This window comes from Mobula birostris, chromosome 25, assembly GCF_030028105.1.
Source record: "Mobula birostris isolate sMobBir1 chromosome 25, sMobBir1.hap1, whole genome shotgun sequence".
NCBI classification, from domain to species: domain Eukaryota; kingdom Metazoa; phylum Chordata; class Chondrichthyes; order Myliobatiformes; family Myliobatidae; genus Mobula; species Mobula birostris.
This window is the reverse complement of record NC_092394.1, coordinates 19,469,213-19,492,944: the sequence shown is the minus strand read 5'-3', so window position 1 is coordinate 19,492,944 and position 23,732 is coordinate 19,469,213. Positions and strand designations below refer to the sequence as shown.

The window sequence follows — 23,732 nt, the reverse complement described above, 5'->3', positions numbered from 1 at the left end:
TTATCCTGAAAAGAAATCTTTATTTGCATCTATCAGCCTGTCAGCAAGAATGATCACATGGCAAGTTGAAGAAATGTCAGCAGATGCTAAAAGTTGTTTAAGGGAAGCCTGCAACGAGTTGCAATTTTTTTCAATTGCGCTTGATGAGAGCTTGATTGTTTTGCTAAGTTTCACTTGCATGCAAATGAGTTCCAGCTGTTCGCTACTCTATTTGATGTGGAAGCGGACGCTGCATCAGAAATTTTTCAAATGGAATTGAGATGCAGTGTGACGACATATTGAGATCCAAATTTCACTCTGAAGATGTGTCAGTGCTTGACTTCTATAGAAAATATATTCATCCAAGTGGGAAGCATCCTAACTCAGTGGACCATGCAAAAAAGATGGCATCATTGTTTGGCAGCACTTAACTGTGTGAGCAATTATTTTCAAAAATGAAGCACACCAAGAACTATTTGAGAACAAGATTGACTGATGCCCATCTGGATAATGTCTTGCTCTTGGCATCAACAAGTCTGACACCCAATATTGAGAAGCTTTCAAGCAACAAACAACATCAAGTTTCAAACTGATTTATCGACTGTTTGCATTAAAATTTTCTTTTTTTAATTATACTTAATTTACCACCAATCAATGCATCATGTTCATATGTTTTATGTTTAAAGATTCTTTGTGTCCTTTTAATAGATTCATAAGATGCCTTGATTGAAATAAATTGCAACTAAACTGAGTTCTTTGATTACTAATTGGCATCCTTGGTTAAGCACAAATGATTTTCTAGCATGCGTTATTCATTAATTTGAGGCAAAACATAACTGTAAGGAGTTTCTTTTTATTATGTCACTGTGTAGTTTAATTAAAATGGCTTCTTTGGTATGTTATAATTGAAAGGGCTTCTTTGTTATGCTAACTGCTGAGAAAGTCCTCCCGCTAGCGGTTGTTTAGATCATGTTACTTATAAGGTGTTACGAACCAATTGGGATTGTGTTATGCTTTCTGTGTGTCTGAAAGATATTGTGATGTGCGGGTTTTTGGGCAGAAGGCGGGAGGGAGGGGGAGCGAGGGAGAGAGGGAGAGAGAGAGGGAGGATGGACCAGGTGCTGTGAGTCCGCTAACGGGGGAGGGGACCCCGAGCAGGAGTCCGAGGTCCAGGGTGCTCGGCGAGGAGAGGAGACGGAGACGGACTCGTGTGGAGCGTCTGGTCGACCACCATTGTTGGTCCTAGGTGGCAGATTGAGGTGGTCTGAGGGGATCGCAGAGTGAAGGAGGGTCCTGAGCTCCAACTGTTTGTGCACGAAGAGATTGAACTTTGAAAAGTGTGGCGCCTCTTATTTTCCTTTTATATTTTATTCTCTTTTAATTACATAGTTCCAGTAATATCTATAAACTGTAAATCATTTAATCGTATTTGGTGTATTGTTTGTTATTTGGGCAGGGTGGGGTACAACACACAGCATCCACACAAACTAATTACCCAGTTTGGTGGGGCCGAGGACTGTTTCCCTAGACGACAGCGAGTTGAGCGACCCTGAAGCTGGCCGGGGGGCTACATTTGGGGGCTCGTCCGGGATTGGATCTATTCGTATACTGAGTGGTTGCCCTGTTTAAATCAGTAATGTGTGCCTCTGTGGGTTATTTGCTGGTTATTGCTGCATGCGTGGTGGGTGAGGTCTTTGTTCGAGTTCAGACTAGCGTTGATGAGTTGGAGGTGGAACTCGGGGCGGTCCATGCTGTTGGGAGAGAGAGGAAAGAGTGGTCCGATTTGGAGGTAGTGTCTGCGAATAGATGTTCTAGCTCTGGCAGGCTCCGCCTGGCGTTTGGGATAGTGTCCACCCCAAGAGAGGGGCGGAGGCCTGCGAGACGTGGGCTGAGCGGATCTCTCAGTTGTTAGATGAGTGGCAGTGCTCGGTTGAGAGAGAGCAACAGGGATTGGTTGAAAGTTTAAGTAGGCGGGCTGGTGACAGTGTTAGAGCTGTCCGGTTCAATTACACCGTAGTGACAGCTGTCAGTTATTTGAAAGAGGGGTGAAAGTTTTCAGTGTGTCTTCTCTGGCTAGGAGGGCAGCTAAATTGCTTGCAGTGCCAGGGGGATCATTTCAGGGGATCAGCCCCTCCTTCAGTTGTTCAGCTGATCAGAGAGGTGTTGGTAAACTTAGTGGAGGCCCAGTGGGGGAACAGCTGGGGGTCTCTGGAGGAGCACGTTCCCAGCAATGTACCAATGAACTTCTGAAAGGAGAAGACCCTATTCCTGAAGGCTTAGAGGGACCACACCCCAGGGTGTTGTTACAGATAGATGGAAGTGATGCTAAAGCCATCCTAGACCCCAGGGCGCAGGTCAAGTTGTTGTACAGTTCGTTTTACAACTGGTGTCTGAAGCATTTACCCTTGACAACTGCAAGGGCACCGGAGGTTTTGGGTACCAGTGCCAGTAATTATCCAGAAGACGATGATTGGTTAATGACCCTGGAGTTCATGGGGGCATTGACTGGGCACCCAGCGTGTCGAGTTGCTTCTGAGGTCGTGTGTAGCAGCCTTGAGCTGGTACCGAAATTAAACGAGACCCAGCTGTGGTACGTCCTGGGGGAAGTAGCTGAGGGTGAGAGCATCTTAGTAGGCACTCCGAACTACCATGAGGGAGGGGAGCTGACTGCTGAAGACACCTCAGTGAGAGAGAGGTCGCAGCGACTGGACCCTGGCGCTGTGGAAGATGGAGGCAGCGTGTGTGCAGATTATGCAACATGGTTTAATGTGCCGGATCTGAGGAGTGGATATTTCCAGATCCCCAGGAGTGCGGCTGATGAAGAGAAGACGGCCGTTATTAGTTTCCTAGGATTCTTCTGATCCGAAAAGATGCCAAAGGGCATATCCGGAGCCCCTGCAACCTTCCCGCGGGGCATGAGGAAGACCATGAGGGAAGTGAAGGTGTGTGAAGTTTTGGCGTATGTGGATGACCGCCTAGAGCTTGGATTCGCCTGGGGGGACTATGAGGCGAGGCGAGTGGCTGAGCCCAGGCGACAGAAGCGAAGTATCAAATATGGAGGAGTTTTTGGCCGGAAGAGTTTGGTGCAATGTGAAAAAAATGACCTGACATACTAGTTGAACTTCCTGGTGTTGGAACAGACGGTGGTGGACCCGGGGATGGAAACCCAGGTCGTCAATCTGAATGAGACACAGGGGAGAGAGGGGATTTGCACCACTGAACTGAGTGCTCAGAAATGCCGGCCGGAGACTGAGTGCCGCACTTGTGGGACGACCACTGCAGACTTGGAATTCATGCTCATCAACGTGGAGAAGGAGCAACGGAATTGCGAGCCGACACTGCGGTCATGTACTGATGAATTAATCCAGCGAGAAGAAACAATGACCCACCTTCGAAGGGATCAGCAGAAGCTCAAGACGTTGATCCAGAAAAGATTGGAAGACTTACAAGTTGGGGAAGATCAAGGAAGTGTTCTGACTAAGGCCAACAGAAAACCAAGAGCCCAGGGAGTGGAGTTTGACTACACTCCCGAGGAGGTGAAGAAATGGAGGACAGATCTCGGAAAAGGGAGGCGGATGCTTGAAAGGAACCTGAAGATGACTATCAACAGTTTAAATAAAGTGGAAAAACTGAAAGTTGACCTGGAAGAAGTCATCAGGAGGAAAAAACTGGAGGCTGAACATTCCTTAACTGCTGCTTGTCAGGTCAGGGTGGAAGAAGCTGGTGGGGTAACTGTGTCCCAGATTGAAGTGGCCAAGAAGCGGGAGTCAGAACTGCCAAGGCTGTGGCGAGAGTTGAAGGAGTCCCTGAAGAAGCTGACGTCTCGACTGCAGGAGGCTGAAGGGGTAACCCCAGCTAAATACTTCAGTTTGGAGAAACTCAAACAGCAGCTACCGATTGAGGGAATGAGGAAGAATAAAGATTCGAAGGATGATGTGCTGGACGTGTGGTACACGCTGCCTTTCGCTAACTTCCCCGTGATTGAGGAAGAGACCTTTGGCCCTTCTCCCACTGAGTCAGGTGTAGTGGGGAGGGCTAGCTGTGGGCAGTCTGGGTTACAGCAGGACCAGGAAGGAAAAGCAGCGGGGCCCTAGGCAGGGGACAGGGGGACTCCAAATTGGCAAGCAGATCCGAGGTATCCCTAGTAGTGTCCGAGCCTTTAGGGTTTAGGTGAGGGGGTATGGAGATCCCGGAGGATTAGGCAGCTCTCAGATATGTAGTGCCCATGGACGGGCAGAAGGTCCACTGTTTGGGGAGCTATGTCACTGTGTGTATCTGGATGGGTTTTTGTGTTTGTAGGACTGGTTGGCGAGTTATTTAGAAGTCATGACGATATGACTTTATTTGGTGGGGGCAGAGCGTAAGGGGTTTCTTTTTTTTAATGTCACTGTGTAGTCTAATTAAAATAGCTTCTTTGTTATGTTATAATTGAAAGGGCTTCTCTGTTATGTTAACTGCTGATAAAGTCCTTCCACTAGTGGTTGTTTGGATCATGTTACTGATAAGAAGGCATTACGAACCAATTGGGATAGTGTTATGCTTTCGGTGTGTCTGTAAGATATTGCGATGTGCGGGTTTTTGGGCAGAAGGCAGGAGAGAGAGAGAGAGACAGAGGATGGACCTGGTGCTGTGAGTCCGCTAACGGGGTGGGACCCCGAGCAGGAGTCCAAGGTCCAGGGTGTTCGGCGAGGAGAAGAGACGGAGATGGACTTGTGTGGAGCGTCTGGTCGACCACCATTGTTGGTCCCAGGCAGCAGATCAAGATGGTCTGAGGGGATCGCAGAGTGAAGAAGGAGGGTCCTGAGCTCCAACTGTGGGTGCACGAAGAGATTGAACTTTGATACGTGTGCCGCCTTTTATTTTCCTTTTATATTTTATTCTCTATTAATTATATAGTTCCAGTAATATCTATAAACTGTAAATCATTTAATCATATCTGGTGTATTGTCTGTTATTTGGGCGGGATGGGGTACATCACACAGCATCCACACAAACTAATTACCCAGTTTGGCGGGGCCGAGGGCTGTTTCCCTAGACGACAGCTAGTTGAGCGACCCGGAGGCTGGCTGGGGGGGCTACATAACTAGATGTACTTAAATGGATAATTCCCATATTTCAAGTTTTTTTATGGCATTTATCTGGCCCACCGTCCGTTTATTAATATGCGATTCGGCCCACAGAGGCAAAAAGGTTGCCGACCCCTGGTTTAGAGGAAGTTTACAAGAATGGTTCCGGAAATTAAAAGGTTAATGTATGAGCATTGATGGCGCTGGGCCTATAGTCACTGGTTTAGAAGAATGAGATAGGATTTCATTGAATCTCATTAAATTTTGAAAGGCCTACAGTTGATGTCACAAGGATGTTTCAAATAGAGTGCCTAGGTCACTTACATTCTGTTATTCTTAAATTGAAAATTTACCACTTGAAGGATTAGTGAGAGAAGACCATAAACTACTCAGAGGGTGGAAATGAAGGGCGCATCATAGTTACCATCAACAGACATACCAGTTAGCAGAGAACTGTGGTTGCATAACCACCTGCCAATTTTTCATGATACTGTCAGTACTGAGCCTACAGCATGCCACCCTACCTAATACAAAGAGAGCTCAAAGAAAATGGGATGGATTCTTTTGAGCAAACATTATCTTTATCTTTCCTTAACATACAAAGTTTTAACATAGTTTTGCCTCCCGTCATTTCCATGTGCAAGTTAGGAAAAAACCAAGATCACGTTTTTCCCCCCCAAAGCAAATAAAACTATGTTGTGATTAAGTCTTCTTTAACAATATTACCAGTAATCCAGACCTGCTCATCAATGCAGTAAGAAAGGAAAACCTATTATGTGACATATAATTGAATTGAGTTATTAATACAGCCTCTCTATAATGCACATCTTGTACGAGGTTCAAGAGCAATTACAACCTGGTCCTTGTGTTCATAATACACTTTAAAAAGCTGTGAGATATGAAGCAAGCAGCCATTGCTGCTATGGCTGTAATACCCTTTAGCAAAGTGAAATTTTAATCTGACGTCTACCAACATCTATAAAAATTTGAAAGCCCTCTTCAAGAAAAAAAAAATCACAATGTGTTCACAGTGTGACTAAAAGCAAAAACTGTCAGAGATTGCATGACAAGGAATGGAGTTAGTGTATAGCAGTGTATCTGAATACCATTAGAACCCTAGTATATCCAATCAACTTAGTGAAAACATAATCCCAGTGACTTCAGGAAGATTAAAAAAAAAACAGGCCAACAGATGGCAAACTGAAATTCATTTTACAGCTAGCTCTCGTTTATCCAGTGTTTATGCAACAGAATTCTCAGGTAGCTATGAATAATTGGACATTGTTTTTACGAAAACATCTCCGAGGATCTATCCTGGGCCCTACACATCGGTGCAATCAGGAAGGTGGCACACCTACTCCATTAGATGCTTGACGAGATTTCGTAAGGCACCAAACATATGTGCAACTTCTAGATGCATGACGCAGAGCATTCTGGCTGATTGCATCACAGCTTAGTATGAGGGTTCCACCACACAGGGCTGCATGAAGCTACAGGGGGTTCTGGACTCAGCTAGCTCCAGGTATAGTCCTCCCCACTGGTGAGATGTTTAAGAAGCAATAGCTCCAGACGGCACCACCCATCAGTGAGAATCCTCACCATCTGGGACCTGCCTTCTTCTTGTTTATCATCATCAGAACAGTGGTACAGGAGCCTGAAGACCCACACTCGATGACTTTCGGATACTACCTTGTTATTCCAATTTTTTTGCATTTTTATAATTTGTAGCAACTTGCTATCATTGTGCTGCACTGCTGCCGCAAAACAAAAAACTTATTAAGTCAATGATAATAAATCTGATTCAGAAGCATTGAACTTCATATTTATTATTAAGCATCAAAAGACATTGACGTCTATACGCAATGACAGTGCAGTCATAGGCTTATTAGTAGCAACATCCTCTTTGAAGATTTGGCACTTCATGTGATAGAGTACAGTCATTTGATTTATTTTTGATGGGCATTTGACCTTAAAATAGAATTGCAGGATTAAACAAGTCTTCAAGGGCAAGGAGACGACACAGTTTGTCAATTTATTGAAAGGTTTATAATATACAGTCATGTTTTGAACAATTCTCATGTAACCATGCAATCACCACCTAGTATTGCTGAGAGCATATATGCATAAAATGAAAAAAGTGACTTGCATTTATAACGGAACTTCCACAATTTCATGATACTCAAGTTTTTTTATCCTCACCCATAGCCAATTAAATAATTTTTTTAAACTGCAGCCTCAGTGTTGGGGAAACCCAAAGTTCCACACAGAAACAATGATGAAAATCAAGACTTCTGAGAACTTGTCTTCTTTGTGTATCAGCTGCCAATAAAGTGGTCAGAAGTCACATGCAAAAGATGGCAATTCCAAAGCCACAGCACGCTTTTATGTATTAACTTACACTCTGTATGTAGTTCTCTTAAGTCGACTTAAATCTATAACCTAATCATTCAGAAACATCAAACACCACCAAAAATAACCCAATTATTGACATTGATATTAAAGAAAAGGAAAATCTGCATCTCAGGTTGGAAGAACAACTCCTTATATTCCGTCTGGATAGCTTCCAACCTGATGGCATGAATATTGACTTCTCTAACTTCAGTTAATGCCCCACCTCCCCTTTGTACCCCATCTGTTATTTATCTTTTATTATTATATATTTTTTTCCTCTCTCTCCTTTTTCTCCTTCTGTCCTTCTCACTATACTCCTTGCCCATCTTCTGGGCTTCCCCCCACCCCTTTCTTTCTCCCTAGGTCTCCTGTCCGTCCCATGATCCTCTCATATCCCTTCTGCCAATCAACTTTCCAGCTCTTAGCTCCATCCCTTCCCCCTCCTGTCTTCTCCTATCATTTCAGATCTTCCCCTCCTCCTCTCAAATCTCTCACTATCTCTTCTTTCAGTTAGTCCTGACGAAGGGTCTCGGCCCGAAATGTCGACTGAATCTCTTCCTATATATGCTGCCTGGCCTGCTGCGTTAACCAGCAATTTTTATGTGTGTTGCTTGAAATTCCAGAATCTGCAGATTGTCTCGTGTTTGCGTTCACAAATGAACTGTTGAAAATTGGCAACAATTTGAAGATAAACAAAGAGAAAAGGCAAAATGATATTTTCAAACATGCAAAAGTCAGCAGATGCTGGAAATCCAAAGTAAAACACACAAAATGCTGAAGAAACTCAGCAGGCCAGGCAGCACATATGAAGTGAATAAACAGTTGACATTTTGGGCCAAGACCCTTCTTCAGGACTGAAAAGGAAAGGAGAAGACCCCTTCCTGGGAGAGAACAGCAGCTAGAAGATAATAGATGAAGCCAAATGGGTGGGAAAGATATAGTGTTGGAGAGGAAGAGATCTGATAGGAGAGGTGTTACATACCTCAAGGAGATCTTGTGACTTTCTTGTGAGAATAATGTAATGGTCTTTTGAAGGTCAACTGATGTAATTTTCCCGCCGATGTGAGGTCACGTGATGATATGTTCACCACGGGTATAAAAGGGAAGACCTCTGGTGATGCAGTTAGTTTTCCAGCTAGAACGTTAGTCAGAGTCTCTGTTCCGTTGCCTATTTGTTTTATGACACAGTTTCATTTCTAAAACGGAGTTTTACGTTCTATTGTAAGGTACAATAGTGCTGGACTGGCAATTTCTGCCAGGTTTGTTGATGTACCTTTTTAGCAGTATTGGAGAGTGAAGATTTTTTCAAAGTACAGGACCTGAAGGATTAAGAGAAGTTGGTATTGTTCGGCAGTTTAACAAAGGATCGACTTTATTGAGTCTTCATTGAAGAAGTAGCAACCTACATCGAAGACAACTCCTGCCAAACGAGCAAGGAAGTTCATGCAAGGTTTGCTCCCTAGAAATAAAGGTCAGTTGTTTTAAGCCATTTATTTCCTTCATTGTGAATCCTTTGGACAAAACCAGCAGGAAAGTCGCGTCTATGAAGAAATCCTTCTCCAGAGAAGTCTCTCCCAATTGGATGTGTAAATCTGTTGACTTTCGAATTTACCATTTTAAGAACTGTATTTGACTTTACCGCTTTAGGAACTGTTTTCACATTTATCGTTTTAAGAACCAGTACCAAGTGGCGATTTGTTGAACGGCCACATAGCGGTTAACTTCCAGTTAAGGTTTTCATTTGTTTTTTATTGTCTATCCGTGTTTAATAAATGTTTGGTTGTTTTTATATAACCTGACTCGGTTGATATTCATTGTGGCCGGTTACGTAACAGAAATTGTGCGGTCTCGTTCGGGATCTTGTTCCAAATTTTTGACCTTAAGTGCTGGTTTAATTGCCAATCTGATTTGGAAAAGGGAAATACCCGATTTCTTTTTTAGTTTGATTGGTGTGTGAGTGGTATTAGGCTGCAATGAATATTGACGACTTTGTGGATTCGCCTGACCTGGAGTTTTTAGCGAATGTGAGAAAACCTGTTGTATCGGAGATTGTTAGGAAGTTGGATATTAAAGGAATTATGAATGGTACAACAAAGGCTTTAATTCAAAGAAAAATCGCTGAGCATTATATTAGTTTGAAAAAATTTGATGATGAGGTGTTAGATAGGTTTCCAATGAGTAATCTGGAAATGCAGTTACATCTTGAACAGATACAGTTCGAACAATTTAAAGCAGCAATGGCCGAAAGAGAGGCTAATAAAAAAAAGGGAATTTGAAGAAAGAGAGCAAAGTAAATTAAGGGAATTTAAAGAAAGAGAAGCTAAAAACCAGAGGAAATTTGAGTTAGAGATGGAGAAATTAAGGGTGGGGAATCAGTCTTCCTCTTTCCCTTCCCCCATAGCTAAATGAAAGAATTTAAATGCAGACTTAGAAGAAAACACAGAACATCATTTTTCTCCTCTTTGTTCTGGTGGTTGGCTCAGTTTTCAAATATTACTACAACCCTATTATGTTTCCCAGAATTACATCAAGAAAGCTATGCTAAGCAGAGTACTTACCACATTTACAGGATATCCTGCAAATGCCGTGTACAAATAAAATCTGGTGCAACTCACCTTCGAATATAAGCCTTTTACCTTTGGCAATTTTGCAAATGTTTTCTGAAGAAAGCTTAATTTAAATATTACATTGGGTTTCTGAAAATTAACTACTCAAAGCAGAATGAAAATGCACTTCAGACATGCAGAAACATCTTTTACAATGGCTGTGTCAGCTCTTCCATCTTACCTTCTTTTCCTTCACCTGTCAAAAGCTTTAAAATGGTTTTTAAGGTGTTGTTATTATAGGTAACAATTGGAGATCAACACCACTGGAATTGATGGGCCTAGATACCAAATTACATTCTGGCCAGGAAAATTTAATCTCATTTACAGAGATGAGCATATACAGAATCAGGTTTACTATCACCGGCATGTAACGTGAGATTTGTTAACTTAGCAGCAGCAGTTCAATGCAACACATAATCTAGCAGAGTGAAAAAAAAAGCAAAACATAATAAATTAATAGTACACACGCATGTATAGTTGCAAGAAAATATTTGTGAATTATTTGCAGATACCTGGATTTCTGCATTTATCACTCATAAAATGTGATCCGATCTTCATCCGAGCCACAATAATAGACAAACACAGTCTGCCTAAACTAGTAACACACAAATAATTGTCCTTCTTGTCAATACGGAGTACATCATTTAAACAACCACAGTCTGGGTTCAAAAAAGTATGTGAATCTCTGGGGTAATGCCTTCTATAAAAGCTATTTGGACTCAGGTGTTCCAATCAATGAGATGAGATTGGAGGTGTGGGTTGCAGAGGTGCCCTACCCTATGTTCCACAACACTTTTGGGACAATGTTCTGTGGACAGATGAGAAAAAAAGTCGAACTTTTTGGCAGAAATACACACCGCTACGTTTGGAGGAAAAAGCGCACTATACACCAACATCAAAACTGCATCCCAACTGGGATGCATGGTGGAAGGAACATCATGGTTTGGGGCTGCTTTGCTGCCTCAGCGCCTGGACGGTTTGCAATTATTGACGGAACAATGAATTCAAAATTGTATCAAGACATTTTACAGGAGAACGTCAGGATAGTAATCTGTCACCTGAAACTTAATAGAAGTTTGATGATGCAAGATGATGATCCAAAACACGACAGTAAACCAACAACAGACTGGTTTGAAAAGAAAAAAAAATTGTGTTTTGGAATGGCTAAGTCAGAGTCCAGGCCTTAACCCAATTCAGATGCTGTAGCATGACATGAAGAGGGCTGTTCATGCAAGGTATCCCAGAAATATTGATGAACTGAAATACTTTTGCATGAAGGAATGGTCTCAAATTCCTCCTCACCATTGTACAAGTCTGATCAGCAGCTACAGTGTAGGTTATTGCTGCTAAAGGAGGTTCTACCAGTTATTAAATGCAAGGGCACATGTTTTCCAGCCTGGACTGTGAATGTTTAAACAATGTGTTCAATAAAGACATGAAAAATACAATTGTTTGTGCGTTATTAGTTTAGGCAGATTGTCTATTATTGTGACTTAGATGAAGATCAGACCACATTTTATGAGTAATTAATGCAGAAAAACAGATAATTGCAAAGGGTTCACAAACTTTTTATTGCAATTTGCTTTTGAAAACATGCACAGATCATGCTCACAAAAAAATAACTTTTGAGTAATTATTCTAACAATCAGTGACTGGTATAGTAAAACAGAATTGTGGGAATTTAGTAGAAAGTTCTCATGAATTTTTTTTTAACCCGTTTTAAACAGAAAATGTTGGGTCAAGAATTGAAACCATGACATTAACAAAAATACATTAAGATTAAAGTACATTTACATTGCTCACTTTCTTGTATTTTTTGATTTATATAGTTGCATACACATCTGCAAAATTACAACACTATTGACCAATTCAACCACCAATATGAAAATCTTGTATAAAGTTTGCATAATTCCCTTTATATCCAAGTAGAAACAATTTCCCTCAGATTGATCTGCTGAAATTAATCATGTTTTATCCAAAAGAATTCTCTTTCAACAGCTCCTTTCTCTTGAACAATTAAAATCTTAATGCTGAAATTTTATTAGCTTCCTGGTTTATTAGTATTGTAGTACTTTGCTCTGAGTCACACTGTAGCCCAGAAAGAGTATTATGCGCTCCTTTCTGGTCATGTTAAAACCCATCAAACTGCAAATGTTCAACAACATTCAACAGATTTTCTTCATCACTAACATGGTACTACCTGAAGTAAAAGAGGATCACCTCTATTTATTTATTGAGATATAGCAAAGAATAAGCCCTCCTGGCCCTTTGTGCCACACCACCCAGCAATCCTCAATTTAATCCTAGCCTAATCACGGGACAACTTACAATGGTACCAACCAGTACATCTTTGGACTGTGGGAGGAAACCAGAGCACCCAGAGGAAACCCATGTTGTCAAGAGGAGAACATCTCCTCACAGGCAACGGCAGGAATTGAACCTGGTGTGCCTGTAAACCATTGTGCTACCACTATGCTATCGTGTCACTCTACTTTCTTAGTTCTTACTTACATCCTAATAAAATCCAATGATTCCTTTCTCCTTAGCTAAAATAATGGGTATTAATGCTCTGCAGACAATATAACTCTGGCGTGGACGGTTCCAAGCCCGGCTGCGAAAGGTGGTGTTTGGGTACAGGGCCAGCAATCCCATTCTGTAAAAAAAAAAAAGAGCTCCAGAAGCTTCAAAGACCTCATCTCTGGGCAAGGAAGGATCCTCACCTACAAGACACCAAGAGCCGGGCTACACCTGGGGGCAATTTCAAAGACTGGCACACGACAGAAGACTCTGGCGAGCTGCTATCAGCAACTAATGTCCCAGTAGGGTTGATGAGCTTAACTAACTAAATTGACAATATAGCTTCAGTGATCTAGTAACTGAACTGATTGCCTGTATTTATTTTACAAGACTCAGGCAGACTTACATCAGTTCCAGTCTGCATATGAATCAGAATTCCAAATTTGAAACAAACTGAAAGGGCAAAAGAAAACAATGTGCCATTTAGTGCTTAAGTTGCTGTGTTTTAAAAACAAAATATTCCTGCAAACCTTTGTCAGTGACATCTCATTCTGAATAAATCATAATTTGAAACACAAACAAGTTTGAGATCTGTACCCAAGAATGTACAAATCTCATGATACATTGTAAAATCCAAGTGGAACTTTCTAAAAACCATTTGCCTTTTCTACGAGATGAATGACTAGAAACAGAGCACAGATGATGAAACTGTCTAGCACTCAGGCAGAGACATTTGTACAAGGCTAGATTTATATTTTTACCATAGAAAACATATGTACTTTGTAATCATCTGATAATTACCGTGAAATTATATCCTTTAAATGTGCCTTTTACCTACTAAATACATGATAATTTAGCCTTGCAGAGGCAAGCATTAATAATATGCTGTTCACACTCACAAAAATTAACTGGAAAAATCAGACTATAATATTCAATTATGAATTCTCAGCAAAAAGGGTCTGGCTCTTAATAGTTAATTTGCTCATCTGCTCACTGTCAATTTTCTAATTCTCTACTTCCACCAGTTGTGAAGTAAAACTCCATAAGGTTAAAAATTTACTGGCTGATTAAAAATGCACAAGATATGTAAACTACAAAGTGTTGTTTTCTTAATGACTGGTTAAATTACCAATGCAAGGAATTATCCCTTGGTTCTCCTCCAAATATATGTGAGACAAGAAAACTTCCATGAAAATTGAGACAACTGATTAGAAGATAACAGAATTAAAGTTAAAAAGACTATTCTTTGTCCTCCATTCCTAACCAATAATTGAGTGTTAATAAATTCCATCTCCACAAAGGAAAATTCTAACAGTCCTGTACAAATGGATTAGTTACATTAACAAACTCTCTTATACTCTTCATAAATTGGAAGTCCATTGGCCAATTGAGTCTATTACAGCTGTAAAAGCAAATCCAATCCCAAATTGTTTCTCTTGTAAACTATTCTTGTTCGAATTCTCCTAGGATCTGCCTACAACTCGTGTGATTTACTGTGCAGGCAACCTCCAAAAGGCCATTCAGGTTATGGAAATTCAACCTTACAGAATTCACAAATCACCACCTAAGTATTTGCAATACAGAATAAAATTCAATCTTATTGAACTTTTGTGGAAAGCTACAGTAAAAAATCATGGTTTTTCCTCTTGACATATGTACAAATGACATGGCTTGTCGCCACAGAAAATTGCAAAACAGCCAGCATTTAAGAGAATGAATGGTACTTCATCACGATGGAATAATATAGCACCTACATGATGGAAATTTGACAGCTCACTTGACAAAAACTACTTATTGAAACATACACAGCAGAATCATGCCACACTCGTACCAGCAGTTATTCCAACCAATCCAGTATTAAAAAACATTTCTATAAAACAGCAAAAATCCAAATTTAACATACACAATCTGAGGTGTCCAAATGGAAAAAAATTAGAAAACCTGTATATTAAGGTGAAAATTTCAAGCATTTCATAGCTATTGAGTTTTAAAACTAAAAAATCACAATGTTTATCTACTGGCCACATTTCAGTTATGCAGACATAGCTTGCAAATAAAGAAATCATTCCATGAAAAAAAAAGTTCTATTATTAAAGCCATTCCTTTTCAATGATTCCTGCTGGCAGAAAAAGTATTTTACACTTTACTGGCAATTTCATTAGCAGGGACTTTTGGTGAAATAAGTATAAATTTCACAATACACTCCGACGAAGAGTAAACTGGAATTTGTAGGCTAGTAATTAATTCTATATGCATGAAGACAAAAATAAAAAGACTGCAGATGATGGAATCTGGTACAAAAACAAAATCAGAAAGCAGCTCAATCAGCATCTATAGAGGCAAAAGATATATATTCATGCTTCAAGCCGAGTCCTGGTATCAGGACTGAAAGGGTCCAGGATAGATTGCCAGTCTATAGCAACAAAAGGTGGGAGAGGCTGGTAGATGATAGGTGCAAACAGTTGGGGAGGGGAGGAAGGAAGCAAAAGGAAAACAAAGGGAGAAGAAATCTAGGAGAAAAGAACAATAGGGGAAAAGGACCGAAAATGTAAAATACAATGTTTCAACTACTGTGTTTAAAGCTACCTGCGTGGAATATGAAATATTGTTCTTCCTGTCTGTGTTTGGCATCTCTGTGGCAATGGACAAGGCTGCAGGCAACCACACTTGTGTGGGAGTGAGCAGAGTTAAACCTTGAGCTGGTCAGTGTGCGCAGAGCACAGGCACTCCATAAATGTTTCTACATAATGTTTCTTCACTGCATACAGGGGACGAGGTTGGAAGGAGTGCAGCTATATCTCTGCTTCACTTAAAAGGACTGCTCAGATCCTTGCATGGTGCTGGGGTTGGTGGTGAAGGGAAAAGTCTCACAGGCTTCCTACAGTTGCAGAGGAACATGCCACAGGATGGGGAAGGCTGGGCCAGAAAAGTCCAGGAAATCACAAGGAGGGTGGTCTCTGCTGAAAATAAAAAGGCAGGGAAGAGGGAAAGATGTGATTTGTGGTGGAATCACATTGGAGCTGACAGAAATGGCAAAGAATGACATGGTGATTGTGCAGTCTGGTAGAATGAAAGGCAAGGACCACGGGAACTGAAAGCAGACAATGGGAAATGCAGGAAATGTGCACGCATGCCATCAGCTATGGCAGAGGGGAAGCCACATTTCTGAAAGAAAGACGATATCAGCTCTTGAGCAGAAGGCCACATCTTGAGAACATACAAGGCAGAAATAGAGAAATAGAAAAAAGAGGATGCCATCCTTGCAAGAGGCATGGTAGCAAGAGGTATAGTCAAGACCGCTGTGGGAGTCTAAGCGTTTATAGATGTTAATGGTGTCAGTTTCCTCAGATGCAGACAGAGATCCTGAAAAGAAAGTATTAAGTTATTTGCAAATGATTCCAGTGCAAATGTCTAAACAGAGGCCAGGTAGTTAAGGTGAGATAGGATTAAGTTCAAAGGAGATGTGCAGGTCAATTTTTTGTTTAAATACTGAGTGGGGGGGTGCCTGGAATGTGCTGTCTGGGGTGCCGGTACAGGCAAATACAAATGGAATGTTCAAGAAGCTCTTAGACAGGGGCTTTTAAAGAATACAAAGTTTGTATAGGCCGAAGTGAATAGTTAGGCAATTGATTACCAATTTCACTAGTTTAGTACAACACTACGGGGCGAAGTGCCTGCTACTATGCTATACTAAAAGTTGTCCACACCTTGCTGCCTCATAAATCTTACATCCAAACATAATAGGAAAAAGCATCTATAAACACTGTGACACTCAACCACTATTTCTCTGCAGCTTTCACCTCTCCAAGAGTGATAATGGCTTGGAATACCATGGGAAAAAGCAGTCATCTTTACCCATTCTTGTTGCGCAAGCTCGATGTCCAAAGACAAGCACACACCTGACAGTAACACACGTGCACTGTGAAGACATATCCAAGTTTTATTAAATGAGAATTTATTCCCCCTACCCCCAACCTTTTTGTCTGAGGCTCAATCTTTCTGCTTGGTATAAGCATGGCATTTTTTTGTTGAGGCATAGAAGAGCTGGTTCTAAACACCACAGCAGACGTCAATAGATGGACTCCATCATGGAGTCACACAGGTACAGCATGAAAATACGCCCTCCACCCCACTGACTGCACCAACTATCAGCCTTGCATTTTTTACTCCACTCCTATACAAGCCTGAGGCACAAGAGATTCTGCGAGATGCTGGAAATCTTGAGCAATGCACACAAAACACTGGAGGAACCCAAGGTGAGGCAGCATATACGGGGGGGGGGGGGGGGGAATTATGGGTTCTGCCTCCTTCCTTCCCAGTCCTGATGAAGGGTTTCAGCCCGAAACGTGTGTTTATTTCCTTCCATACACGTTGCCTGACCTGCTGAGCTTCTCCAATATTTTGGATGTTTTGTTCTTATGCTAGCCTTTTATATTCTCACCACATGCCCACCATCAATGGTTCTCAAAGTCCAACTCCATGTCCCTGTCATGAGAGGCGGAAATGAGTAAGGCTGGCCAACAGGGCTCTGGTGAAGCTGTAAAAGTCCAATCCCCCGTACAGTGGATACAATGAACTGCAGAACTGTTGATGTACTCCAACCATACCATCGACTTTAGAGGATCATGCAGACAGGAGGTCATCGATGGCCTATGCTCCACTGGGAGCTAAGAACCCAAGTACATACCTATCAAGTTCTTCACAATTTCTATCTCTCACTGAGACTACAGAAGCAATCCGCTGTGACTGATAACCACACATTTTTGGGATGTGAGGGGAAAACCTAAGCGCCTAGAGGGAAACCCATATAGTTAAGAGGAAAACTGTACACAGGCAGCATAAGAGGCCAGATCAAACCTGAGTCATCAGGACAATGAGAAAGCAGTTCTACCAGATGCTCCCCTATACCTATTCATTGCATCTATTCATTGAGTAGGGAATAGGAAACATACCAAAACTGTACATTGTATAATTATAAGTAAATAGTATTTTGTTAAATGCTTTATTTCTAAGATGAATTGTTTTATTTTTACATAATTACAAGTTTCCTTGAATCACATTAGAACTATAAGCTACATTAGTCATTGCTCAACTCACCTTCTACATCATACCACAAGGCTCCATTGGTGATTCCATCAGGAAAGATTTCCTCCGGACTGCTAGGAGAGTCTTTGCTGCAGTGTGGTCTGCCAGTTTTCATCACTGGATGCCTAGAGGCGTAAGTCTTGGCCAGGTACTTAAATACCTCATCATCTGGAGACTTACTGTAGTACCCCGAAGATATGTGATTTATAGAATCATCGTAAGGATAACTGGCAACAACACTTCCACCGTGAAGATTCCCAGAAAGCACAAATTTGTTTTCTACGGAAAAAAACAAATTACAAAATTAGTGTTAAACAATGAAAAATAAAACAGCTTTAAACAGTCACAAATGCATCACACCAGTGAAAAATTAAATTGCATTACACTACATTAAGATCAAGATTTAACATCGAACTTTTTGTTAATCTGTTTCTAAGGAGAGATGATTTCTTTAGAGATACAGGTCCTCTCCCGGTTATGAACATCCAACTTAGAGACAGCTTATACATGTGTGAATGAGTGCTGGGGAGACTGGCGGGATGGATTCGCCAGCTGTGGGCATCTTCTGCCATGTGAGAACTTGGATTGCTGCAGTACCATCGCCACTTGCAGAGAAATTTGAATGGTTGAGTTAAATGTCCTGGTTTAAATGTGCATTGCCTTTTGCTGCCCTACGTTTTAATCTAAATATATTACCAGTGGCTCCATGTTCAACTTGCAAAACATTCAGGTTACAAATGGTTCTTAGGAATGTGATAACTTGGAAAATACCTGTAGTACAATGCAGACAATGTCCAGAGACTACAATAAAGCGCAAATATTTTGAGAATGGTAAATTATAATTAAAATGAAAAATTCTGAACCACACTGACAAAGACCCAATAGCCCTTCTACACTTGTTCACCTCGAAAGCAAGATTTGGAGATATACCATGAAAAAAATTTGAAAATTTATCAGCAGTAATTGCAACTGGATTAATTATAAACTAAAAACCTATTAATCAACTAATCATTGAAGCTCTTGTGATAAAAGAGTGCAATCTAACCTTGACATTCAAAGTTTGTTCATTATTAAGTTCTTTCTGATATTGCTTTCCCTCATTACCAAGATGCACTTACGTTTTGAAAAACATCTGAAGGGTAAAAAGACAATAGATCAATCAACCAGTCCAATCCGGAGATAGCAAAAATATGCACGAGTATTTTGGTAACAAAGCTTTGAGAAAGGGATGGGAATGGAAGCAGGTAGTCTTTGTGATGAAATAGATCTGAGTTTGAAACTTAGCTCTCAGATACTGTGTGAAGAGAAGCCTGCACAGATACCTTAAGAAATAGGAAGAGCGTCGGTGGTTACGTGAAGCCAGCAAGAAACGTGGTTGAGATGGAAAATAAGTCAGCCACAATTAAATGGCGAAACAGACGCGATGGGCCAAATAGCCCAATTCTGCTGTGTCTTTTGGATGCAAGGCATGAAAAGCGGTATTTCACTGTATCTCAGTACATGTAACAATAATAAACCAATTGCCATCAACATGCCAGGAGTCACCATTGACCAGAAATGCAAGTGGACCAGTCATTATACTAATGGGATTGCTGCCCAATAGCCAAAGTATTTCCACAGTGTTGTGCATTAATCAGTGCCATAGGATACTCAGCACTTGTCCGGAAGAATGCAACTCCAGCAACACAATTTCTACATCTAGAATATAGTCTGCTTATTTGGCCCCTCACCCATCACCTTGAACATTGTTACACTAAATGACTGCAGTTCCTACTTACATAAAGCATGTGACTACTTGCCTGGATCACTCAGCCAAAACCTCCTAAACTTACAGCCCTTACTGCAAGATTTTCTCCTGGAACACCACCAGGTTCCCCACCAAACCACATAGCACCTAGACTTAGGAACGTATGACTAGTCCTTCATTGTTACTTCATCTACACACTGATGCGCGTTACTCAAACGCACCAGGTAGTAACTGGCACCAACAGCTCAAGAAGAATTGCTAACTAGCGGTAGCAAGGGCAGGATGGCCCCGCTATCCACATCCATGTCATGTAAATAAATGAAAGGTACAGAAACCTTCATAATCACTTGCATAGTAACAGCAAATAAATTAATCAGCCCACAGAATACTTGATACATGTTGTTAATTAAAACCATGGCCCACAAAATACTTCCAGGAATGCACTAAGAAAATAACAAGAAAAAGTCATCGATCTGCGTTTTATTTTACTTATTCTTCCTTCAGTCCTTCTGAAGAGATTGATTCCCAAAGTATGATAGATGTACTAGTTAAACCTTTGCTTCTGAGCTCAAGTAGAGAGTGCTGGCAGACAGTAAGTCAAGTCAGGCCAAATTAGGTACTTGGCCAACATTGCTAGGTAGTGCTCTCTCTTCTAGAGCAGCATTAAATCAACAAGGGGGATTATAGTCAACTTTTCCTCATTTTACCATTTACAGCATCCTTACTACTACTCACCAAGGACTGCTCACCGACAGCAACCAATCGTCCAACTACTTTAGCTGTATTTACACAACAGTAGTAGGCCATGCAGTCCTGATCACATCTTACCACTCAATTAAGTCATTGCTGATCAATACTCATGTCTAGTCTACCATCTGCAATTATGGCAATTTGAAATAGCTGGAAATAACTAAACTCCATGCTACTTACCTTCCCCGATGTTATGTTTAAAAAGTTTAAAATGCACGAAAAGCAGAAACTTATCCACAAAGTCTCAAAATCAGAATGAACTGGTGTAAGTAATGAGTTTGATTTGGGGACATGGCCCACTTTCAACAAAATGTTTTCTCTTCCCCCCCCCCCGCCCACTAGTAAACAACAACTTTTTTGTAATTTAATGTGGTCATCTACACAATATATTCTATTTTTAATCTCTTTTGGTCTAATCCCTTCAGAGAGGATGTTTCCTATGGTTGGGGGCGGGGTTGTATCTAAGACCACAAGACACAGCCTCAGAGTAGAGGGGTGTCCTTTTAGAAAAGATGAGGAGGAATTTTTTTTTAACCAGAGAGTGGTGAATCTGTGGAATTTGTTGCCACAAGAGGCTGTGGAGGCCAAGTCATTGAGCATACTTAAGGCAGAGGTTGATTGATTCTTGAGAGAAGGCAGGAGATTGAGGCCGAGAGGGAAAATGCATCAACTATGATGGAATGGCAGAGCAGACTTGATCGGCCAAATAGCTTCATTCTGCTCCTATATTTAATGGTCTTATTTCATTTCAATACTGTAGTTTAACATCACACACCATTCTCCACCCATGTCACAAGGTTCTTGCCAATTTCTGCTGATCCTCATTTTTGCTAATAACCTCCTGCAGAAAGTAAACCAAATGGGTTTTTTTAAACAAATCTGACTAAGCATTCAATGACGCTTCCTCATTTGCCTGTCAGTTTATGAACAGTTTCAGTTAGAACAGAAGAAATGAGAAAAACAAAGGCCATTACATTCCTCCCACCTATTTTCATTCAATAAGAACACAGATGTTCGGTGGCATCAACTCTACTTTCCACCCAATCCTCATCACTTATACCCTCACAATATTTTTAAACTCTACTAATAATGGCTAGAAGTTTTATAACAGACCCCTACTTCATAAATAATACTTCCACTATAAATACATTGATATTTTTATTTGTATGTACATAAGCATCTGAAATACTTTGTACCCAAGGTTTTGAGCCTTTTTTTAAATTTACTGAGATCGAGCAGAGAATAGGCCCTTCTTGCCACCTCGCCAGCAATCCCCTGCTTTAATCCTTGCCTTGGAACAATTCACAATGACCAACTAACCTGATTGTGGGAGGAAAACGGAGAACCTGGAGGAAACATACGCAGTCAGTTACGGGGAGAACGTACAAACTCCTTACAGGCAGCGGTGGGATTGAACCCGGGTCAACTATACTGTAAAGCGTTGTGCTAACCACTATGCTACTGGATCGTTTAATTCTCCTTCTTTATGTGCTTCTTCATTCCCTACAACTGATGTTTTTCCAGTCTGCTGCATTGCTGCTTGCCTTGCAATGAGCTCAAGTTTCTTCAGTTAACATAATACCACCTCTTACCATATTGGTTATTGCTGCTTGGTTGCACAACTGAAAGACTGAGTGCACTGCACTAACCTGCCTTCAAACAGCGAGGCATTGCAAAATAACTAGGGTGGTTTATGAGTCACACATTCCATATTCCAGGTGACTGGAAGTAGTGCAGCATTCACAGACCGCACAGGTGTCTCTCTGCTTGAAAACCACTGATACTCTTCTATCCAGTTTCCATATTTCAAAATATTTCAGTTTTGCTTTTTAATGTGCAGACCACTTTTTAATTGGTAGGTAGAAATGATAAGTTTTACTAAGGACACAGAAGTCAGTTAACAGCCTGGGATTTTTTTTTTTGGGGGGGGAACCATCTTTGCAATAGATGGGACATTAATCGACACTGTGAACAGATAAGATTCTGAATTCACTTCCCACCAGCCAACGTTCCTTTACCTTATTACATACCGCCCTAAGACAGTCAAGATCTGAACGAAAAACATCAAGTTTCTAAATTTATACAGGTTGCGCTACTTGGCCCTGCAGTGATAATGTACCGTCTAAAAGCACGCTAAAGAGTTGGTTTACACCGATAGGAGTGGCAGCTGAACATCTACTTACAATTCAAAGGTATCTAGATGACAAAGGAAAAACATCGAGTTTTGTTACTAATTAGTGCCAATACCACTGAAGCATTGAGAGTACAGGACAAGCCCGTGCTGTGAACTCCCGCCGGGAGACTTGCACCTTTCATTTGTCCGATATTTGAATTACGCACCTACGTTATCAGTAATTGGTGCACTATACTTCAGGGTATGAGAGTCTGCAAACCTGTCCACTAGTTGAACTCTGTTTTGGAATTCCAGAGTTGGACGTTTGCCCGTTCAGTGAAATAATAGCTGTGCAATCCTATCATTCATCGTTTCGTTGTACATTTTGGCATCGAACTACGTGCTGATGACACTTTTGAGAAGCGCTCTATATACGTTTATACATGTTCATATAATTCCTGATAAAGAAATGACACCCCGAGATTTAAAGTGGTGTTATGCTTAACCCGCAGATACCTTTAATCCACTTCTCCATGGCCACCACTTCAGGCACGCCTGCCTTGTTCACTTCCACCCGGGAGAACTGATCCAAGAAGCACCGGTTGAGGTCTTTGTTCATGGTGTTCCTCCTACCCAGTACATTACCGTCGCAAGAGCCTTCCACCGACCTCTCAAAGCCGTCCGGGTTGAGACTGGGCAGGATGTAGATATCGGTGGTGTTAACCAGGCGGTCGACCCGCTCGTCGTGACCGTAACTCTGCAGCAGGTACTGAATCAGGTACAGTAACACCTGGCGGGACACCGTCTCATCGCCGTGCATGTTGCCGACGTACTTAAACTTGGGCTTGCCCGGCACTTCCACGCCCGGCGTCGTCGAGATCTCCATGACCCACAGTGAACGGTTCTCGATGCTCTGACCAATGCTGAAAAGCCTGGCGTGAGCACCGTAAGCCTGGGCCAAGTCCTTCAGCAGCTTGGTCATTTCCTCGTAGTGGTAGTACCTCGATGTATCGATGCCATTCTCCCGCTTGGCCAAGTGAGCGGCCCCAGCTGCCGACCACAAAGCCGCGGCGCACAGAGCCACCAGACTCAGACTCAGCGCCCGCCACCCTTCGCTCGCCATGTTTGTGACCGCCTGTGCCGATCAACCCAACTCGCTGCTTCCCCCGTCAAAGCCCGCCCTGCTGATTGACAGCTCTGCCGACCAAACAGCTGGCCGCTCATCCCGACTCCCGAGTCAGGTTAGGTTGCATTCGCACAGAGACCGCCCCCGCCACTCCAGGCACCGATCAATCGCACTCGCCGGGTCGCCGCTCCGCGCTGATTGACAGCACAGCTGACCAAACACCTCCCCGCTATCCCTCTCCCAGTTCAGATTAGGTTGCATTCGCATGGATATGTCGTCTTTACCTCGCTTCCGATGGGTGGAACGCTTTCAAATTTTGCATGTTTTTTCCCCCCAGGCTGTAGTTCTTCGC

General features: G+C 41.8%; 1 protein-coding gene across 1 annotated transcript in view; it reads right to left on the bottom strand.

The window, feature by feature from the left end:
- The window catches only part of LOC140187855 (carboxypeptidase D-like), a 79,096-nt gene extending 55,659 nt beyond the window's left edge, over window positions 1–23,437 (bottom strand). The window contains exons 1-2 of the mRNA XM_072243652.1: window positions 22,771–23,437; window positions 17,657–17,923 (exon numbers count right to left, since the gene is read on the bottom strand). Coding sequence (XP_072099753.1) covers window positions 17,657–17,923; window positions 22,771–23,377 — 874 coding nt within the window. The 5' untranslated portion in view covers window positions 23,378–23,437. The remainder of the gene's footprint in view (window positions 1–17,656; window positions 17,924–22,770) is intronic.
- Between the last annotated feature and the right edge of the window lie 295 nt (window positions 23,438–23,732).